Source organism: Emiliania huxleyi (genome assembly GCF_000372725.1).
Source record: "Emiliania huxleyi CCMP1516 chromosome Unknown EMIHUscaffold_1448, whole genome shotgun sequence".
NCBI lineage: Eukaryota > Haptophyta > Isochrysidales > Noelaerhabdaceae > Emiliania > Emiliania huxleyi.
Window position 1 is genome coordinate 1 of NW_005201145.1, and position 6,583 is coordinate 6,583.

Genomic DNA, 6,583 nt, shown 5'->3' on the forward strand with positions numbered 1-6,583 from the left:
CGGTGAGGGCCATGCGGGCTCTGCTGCCGGCTCGCTCGCCTCTCTCGAGGACGCGACGGCCGGGACAGCCGTCGCTGCAGCCGGCGGCACCGCGCCGCCTGACAAGCCGCGCCTGTGGACAGCGGCGAGCACCCGCTGCTGGGCGAGAGCAGCGGCGCAAGTCGGCGTCGATGGCGCCGTCGCCGCAAAGCGTGACCGAGATCGCTTTGGCGGAGGCGCGAGCGACGCGGTGCACGACGAGAGGGCGGGCCTCGTCTCGGTGGGCGGCGGCGGGCCGCCTGGCAGGTCTCGGCTCGGCGCCGAGGCGCAGAGCCGCTGCGAGGCAGCGGCGGCAACGCGCGGCGACGGAGGCACCATCGCCGGGCAGTTTCGGGGTGGCGTGGAGGGCCACTCGAGCTCTGCCGGCGGTGCGGTCGCCACGAACGGGCACGCGACGCGAGGAGGCGTCGCCGAGGGCGTCGACGAGGCGCTAGGCGAGGCGCGGCCTCGGACCATGTCCTCTCGATGCCGCGGAGGCGCCGCTGCAGGCGGCGGCGGCGAGAGCGAAGTCAGCAGGCAGAGCGGCTGTGGCGGTGAGGGCCATGCGGGCTCTGCTGCCGGCTCGCTCGCCTCTCTCGAGGACGCGACGGCCGGGACAGCCGTCGCTGCAGCCGGCGGCACCGCGCCGCCTGACGAGCCGCGTCCGTGGACAGCGGCGAGCACCCGCTGCTGGGCGAGAGCAGCGGCTCAAGTCGGCGTCGATGGCGCCGTCGCCGCAAAGCGTGATCGAGATCGCTTTGGCGGAGGCGCGAGCGACGCGGTGCACGACGAGGGGGCGGGCCTCGTCTCGGTGGGCGGCGGCGGGCCGCCTGGCATGTCTCGGCTCGGCGCCGAGGCACAGAGCCGCTGCGAGGCAGCGGCGGCAACGCGCGGCGGCGGAGGCACCATCGCCGGGCAGTCTCGGGGTGGCGTGGAGGGCCACTCGAGCTCTGCCGGCGGTGCGGCCGCCACGCATGGGCACGCGACGCGAGGAGGCGTCGCCGAGGGCGTCGACGAGGCGCTCGACGAGACGCGGCCGCGGGCCGGGTCCTCTCGGAGCCGCGGAGGCGCCGCTGCAGGCGGCGGCGGCGAGAGCGAGGTCAGCAGGCAGAGCGGCTGTGGCGGTGAGGGCCATGCGGGCTCTGCTGCCGGCTCGCTCGCCTCTCTCGAGGACGCGACGGCCGGGACAGCCGTCGCTGCAGCCGGCGGCACCGCGCCGCCTGACGAGCCGCGTCCGTGGACAGCGGCGAGCAACCGCTGCTGGGCGAGAGCAGCGGCGCAAGTCGGGGGCCATGCGGGCTCTGCTGCCGGCTCGCTCGCCTCTCTCGAGGATGCGACGGCCGGGACAGCCGTCGCTGCAGCCGGCGGCACCGCGCCGCCTGACGAGCCGCGTCCGTGGACAGCGGCGAGCACCCGCTGCTGGGCGAGAGCAGCGGCTCAAGTCGGCGTCGATGGCGCCGTCGCCGCAAAGCGTGATCGAGATCGCTTTGGCGGAGGCGCGAGCGACGCGGTGCACGACGAGGGGACGGGCCTCGTCTCGGTGGGCGGCGGCGGGCCGCCTGGCATGTCTCGGCTCGGCGCCGAGGCACAGAGCCGCTGCGAGGCAGCGACGGCAACGCGCGGCGACGAAAGCACCATCGCCGGGCAGTCTCGGGGTGGCGTGGAGGGCCACTCGAGCTCTGCCGGCGGTGCGGTCGCCACGCACGGGCACGCGACGCGAGGAGGCGTCGCCGAGGGCGTCGACGAGGCGCTCGACGAGGCGCGGCCGCGGGCCGGGTCCTCTCGGAGCCGCGGAGGCGCCGCTGCAGGCGGCGGCGGCGAGAGCGAGGTCAGCAGGCAGAGCGGCTGTGGCGGTGAGGGCCATGCGGGCTCGGCTGCCGGCTCGCTCGCCTCTCTCGAGGACGCGACGGCCGGGACAGCCGTCGCTGCAGCCGGCGGCACCGCGCCGCCTGACGAGCCGCGTCCGTGGACAGCGGCGAGCACCCGCTGCTGGGCGCGGTCAGCGGCATGGATGAGGCGACAGCCCTATCGTCGACGGGCAGTTCCTGGATGGGGGTCAACCGCACTGGAGCTTGGCCGGTGGCGCAGTCGCAGTGCAAGGACCTACGATGGTGATGGTCGCGGCCGTAGAACACGTCGCGCTTCTACTGAGCTATTGGAGGGGCACTCGACACAAGGGTGGGCCCTCGCCTCGAGGTGGAGGTCGCGGCCGATTCACGCGCGAGACGGTGGATCGACCTCGACAGGATTGGCGATGGGGTTGTGCTGTCTTCCTCCTCCTCCGCCGTGTGCCGGGGAGTCGATCAGGCAGTTCACCTTTGGGGCTACGGGTATCCCCCCTGGCTATACTTTGAGATTAGGCATCAAAAGTGGTTCACAGTGGAGGCGGTCGCCGTCCTACAGGGAGTCGGCCGGCGCGAAGCGACGACCGCCGAGCTTTAGGTCGCCGACATCCAGCCGGAGCTGCGAGTCCACACGGAAGCCTCTAGGGCGAATTCACTGGGACAGTGATTTCGCAGAGACTACCTCATTTGCTGCTCCCCCCATGAAGGGGGGTTTGTGTGGGAAGCCAAGGGAGGTTAATGGCTTCCCACATTTGTGATGGGTCGAAATCGGCCCGCCGCATGATGGTCGAATCGGTGTAACGAATCGAGAGAGAGAGACGCGAGGGCCCAAGAGGCCCGTGGGCTCGCCTGCAGAGCGTCTCTCTCTTGCCATTCTGCTTGTCTGTTTTGTGGCCTCTTCTCTCGTCTGTCGGTGTTTTGTCCCACCCTGAGCATTGTGCTCTTCCCGCCCTGGGTTGTGCTGTCTTCCTCCTCCTCCGCCGTGTGCCGGGGAGTCGATCAGGCAGTTCACTTTGGGGGCTACGGGTATCCCCCCTGGCTATACTTTGAGATTAGGCATCAAAAGTGGTTCACAGTGGAGGCGGTCGCCGTCCTACGTGCCCAAGTCCGGCGAGTACCAGCACTCGGCCTCGATGACGGCGTAGAGCTCCGGCTCCGTGTAGCCGTGGTCCGCCACAAGCCGCGCTGCGAGCCACCACGCCGCGAGCGCCTGCACGGCGTCCTACCCTAGCCAAGCCTTCAGCTTCCTGCGGTGGCCGCCGCCGTCCGACGAGAGCTGGTCTGCCGCTCAAGCAGGGCGCGCGCGATCGATAACGACAGGTCGTCGCAGCCCTGGCGGTCTGCCTGCTCCCAGCGCGCCTCTCGAGGCAGGGCCAGCAGTGCGGCGAGGCTCATCGCGCGCCAGCCGACGCCGCGGCGCGTTCCGTAGGACGAGCGCCCTCGCCTCCATGCCTGTCGCTGTTCCGCCGTGAGTGACGATGGGCGGCGCAAAAGTACTTCCATCGGTGCTGCAAGTCACTATAAACGGCGGGACTAAACGGCGCTTGCCAGAGTCGCGATCACCATCGCTGCATGCTGCTTCGCAATCGCATGCCCACTCGACGGCGTGGATGCGCACTTCGTTCAGCACGGTCGGTACTTCTGTCTGCAGCTCGAACGCCGCGACGAAAGGCTCATCCTCACGCGAGGCCGCCACATCGACGTCGAGTGCTTGCGGCGCCGGTGTGCCCTCATAGTATCCTTCGCGGGTGAAAAGCAGGAGGCGAAGGCGGAGGCGAACGCTCGGCAGAAGGAGCGCGTCGCTGCCATCCTCGCGGGGGTGGAGGAGGCGCTCAATTGCTGGGAGGAGGGTGCGTACGAAGCGGAGACGCTGGAGACGCTCGCCGAGTTCGGCGATTGAGCGCCTCCCTCTCTCTCCGGCTGCGCGCCTGACCGGTGCGGCCTCCGAGTCGGCGTCTAGCGCGCGCGATAAGGTTTTTGCTCGCCTTCCCTGGGACCCCGTGTTGCATGTCACTGTCATCACTGTGCGATTTCGGGGCCCGGGGTTGTGCGTTTACGTGAAAAGCGTGACTCGAGTCTCACGCAGCTCACGGCACAACGTCTCGGTTCGTCCTATCGCGCCCACGTAACGTACTGTGCCGTACGAAAGTGTGAACAGGTTGGAGCAGCAGCTCCTGAGCACGGCGCCGCAGGCGCCTGTTGATGGGTCCAGGTGATAGCCCTGGATAGGCAATGCATACGCCTAGTTGGGCCTCAGATCGCCCGACCGCGTCCCGGTACTCTGTGGTCGGATTTGTTTGTGACGCCGCCGCACCGCACCGCGGCCGGGGGCCCGCTGGGAGGCCGAGGATGGCCGTGGCGGACCGGGACGAGCTCTGGGAGGTGAAGTGTCAGTGTATATATTGTAGAGACCAACCATGTGCACAATATCTCTCAGTCTAGCTAAGCCAGGGGAGGCGATGCCGGGGATGTACAGCAGCTAGCTCGTCGTCGTGGCGACGCGCACGTTTGGCTGCGAGTTTTTCCTCAGCTATGGCATGACTGAGTGCTGTGGCAAGATCTCGATGTCGCTGCTCGATCAGCCGGCGGTTCGTAGTCTCGTGCCTCTCAAGCAGCTCGAGCTCGTGTGCACATCAGGCCGGCCTTTCGGCGCCCTCGACGTGCGTCTGGTGGGCAAAGACGGTATCACTCCTCTGATCCAGATGGGCGAGGTCGGCGAGGTGCAAATCAGGGGACCGACCGTCTTCAAGGGCTACCATAACAATCCGGAGGCCACCGCGGAGGCGTTCACCGCTGACGGCTGGTTCAAGACGGGTGATCTCGCCCGCTGGGAGGAGCACGGCTACTTGACAGTTTGCGACCGCCTAAAAGACATGATTCTCGTCGGGGGCGAGAATGTGTACTCTGCCGAGGTGGAGCGAGTGCTCGCAGCCCACCCGCAGGTGCTACTCGCTTGCGCGTACGGCGTGCCAAACGAGCTGCTGGGCGAGGTGGTGAAGGCCGTTGTCGTACTGCGAGAGAACTCCGACAACCACGAGCCAAATGAAGCCCTCCGGTGTCTGCGTTCATTCTGTGCCTCGCACCTGGCCGACTATAAGCGCCCGGCTCTCTATGAGGCAATTGCCCTCTCGGAGCTGCCGATGACGGGCTCCGGCAAGATCGCCAAGGCTGAGCTGTGTCCCTGAGCTGCTGTGGGGTGCGTGGGCTCAGCTGCGGAGCACGTACTGGGCGGCGGTAGGGGGGTGTCCCTAATAACTTTTGCAAGAGGAGGTATTAGGGATGCAGGCACGGGCGCGAAGTCTAAAAGAAAGAAAACAATGTACCCTTTCTTTTTTAGGCGGCTCCCTTGGTGTGCAACGCCAGCTGCACCGCAAATCCGCAATGTGCGGCCTACTTCTTTTTTCTATGGGGGGATTTCTAAAATTCGTGAACCTGTGTTTGTGCCAGTGCGCGAGTCTTTTGTGTGAGATAGTTTTCTTCTGCGTGCGAAGATTCTTTTTTTCCATGGCAGCGCCTGCTCCGTGTAGGAAGCGCGTTAGCCTGTGAACGCGCGCGGGTTCGTGTCCGCGCTAGCCAGACCACCTGCAGCGCGCGGCGCGGCGAAGGGTCGACGAGCGCCCATTGCTCTGATGTCGGTGCCCTCGAACAGCAGCAGCAGCGGTGCCGCGGGCGAGGAGTGGGCCGCGCACCCGACGTTGCTCCACCCTTGCGAGCCCCAACAGGCCACGCCTCCGCCGCCCAGCCAGCCGCACTCTTCATCCTGCCCCTGAATCCAGAGGAGCGCGGGCCGGCGCAGGGCGGCGCAGCGTTCAGCTGGGGCAGCCTCGCCGCGGCACCGTGTCAGCCAGCTGCCCCACACCACCGCTTCCGTCCCTCAAGCTTCCCGCCCCCTCCCTCACCAGGGCACGGCCGCGTCGGCACCTGCAGCTCTGCACGCGGCCCATCCTCTCGCCATGCAGATGCCAGCGTATGCGTACGCCGCTGGAATGGTGCGGGCTGTCACTAGGACCCGGCCACCTGGCCTTTTGTTTACCGCCCCCCCCCCCCCCTCCCCCCGCACGCGCTCAGGCGCAACCGGCGGCTTGCGCTTGCATGCCCGCCTGCTCCTACCCGCCCGCCCAGCTGCCGCCGGCGTTGCAGAACCAGCTGCAGGCCCGCCTCTCCTGCCCGCCTCTCCTGCGCTGCTCCTGCGGTGTGAGGTGGCGGCGCGTCCCCGTTCAGCCTCGTCGCGCCTGATCATAGGCGGCTCAGATCCACGCTCTCTTGCAACAGCAGCAGCAGCAGCAGCAGCAGCAGCAGCAGCAGCAGCAGCAGCAGCAGCAGCAGCAGCAGCAGCAGCAGCAGCAGCAGGCGCAGGCGCAGGCGCAGGCGCAGGCGCAGGCACAGGCGCAGCAGCAGCAGCAGCAGATGCATCAGCAGCAGCAGATCCAGGCGATGATATCGCAGGCGCAGCACTCGTGCTCCTCGTGCTCCTCTGCACCACCCGGAGGGTCGCAGCAGCAGCAGCAGCAGCAGCAGCAACTTCCGTCGCACCAGCTGCAGCTCAGCTTCGAAGGTGCAGCGCAGCTGCTTCGGCAGCAGCAGCAGCAGTGGCAGCCATGGCCGCCCCAGGCGATGCAGCCGGCGCAGCCGTCGCCTCCGGCGCTGCAGCCGAGAGGGGTGAGCGCTGCGCAGCTCCACTTCGTCCAGTCGAGCCCGCGGACTCCGCACGCCGTGCCGCA

At 68.1% G+C, this 6,583-nt stretch overlaps 3 protein-coding genes across 3 annotated transcripts; all 3 read left to right on the plus strand.

Annotated features, from left to right (window-relative positions):
• Positions 1-49: 49 nt before the first annotated feature.
• On the plus strand, positions 50-2,460 carry EMIHUDRAFT_252770 (hypothetical protein; the record flags this gene model as incomplete). Its single annotated transcript, XM_005787165.1, has 3 exons — positions 50-1,871; positions 1,976-2,129; positions 2,196-2,460. Coding segments are annotated over 3 exons (2,241 nt in total), but the record flags the coding sequence as incomplete, so codon positions are not given.
• A 2,116-nt stretch (positions 2,461-4,576) lies between these two features.
• On the plus strand, positions 4,577-5,038 carry EMIHUDRAFT_59160 (AMP-dependent synthetase and ligase; the record flags this gene model as incomplete). The annotated part of the gene is made up of 1 exon (XM_005787166.1): positions 4,577-5,038. A coding segment is annotated over one exon (462 nt), but the record flags the coding sequence as incomplete, so codon positions are not given.
• Positions 5,039-5,399: 361 nt separating this feature from the next.
• EMIHUDRAFT_460588 (hypothetical protein) lies at positions 5,400-6,583 on the plus strand (the record flags this gene model as incomplete). Its single annotated transcript, XM_005787167.1, has 4 exons — positions 5,400-5,584; positions 5,765-5,851; positions 5,931-6,014; positions 6,105-6,583. Coding segments are annotated over exons 1-4 (743 nt in total), but the record flags the coding sequence as incomplete, so codon positions are not given.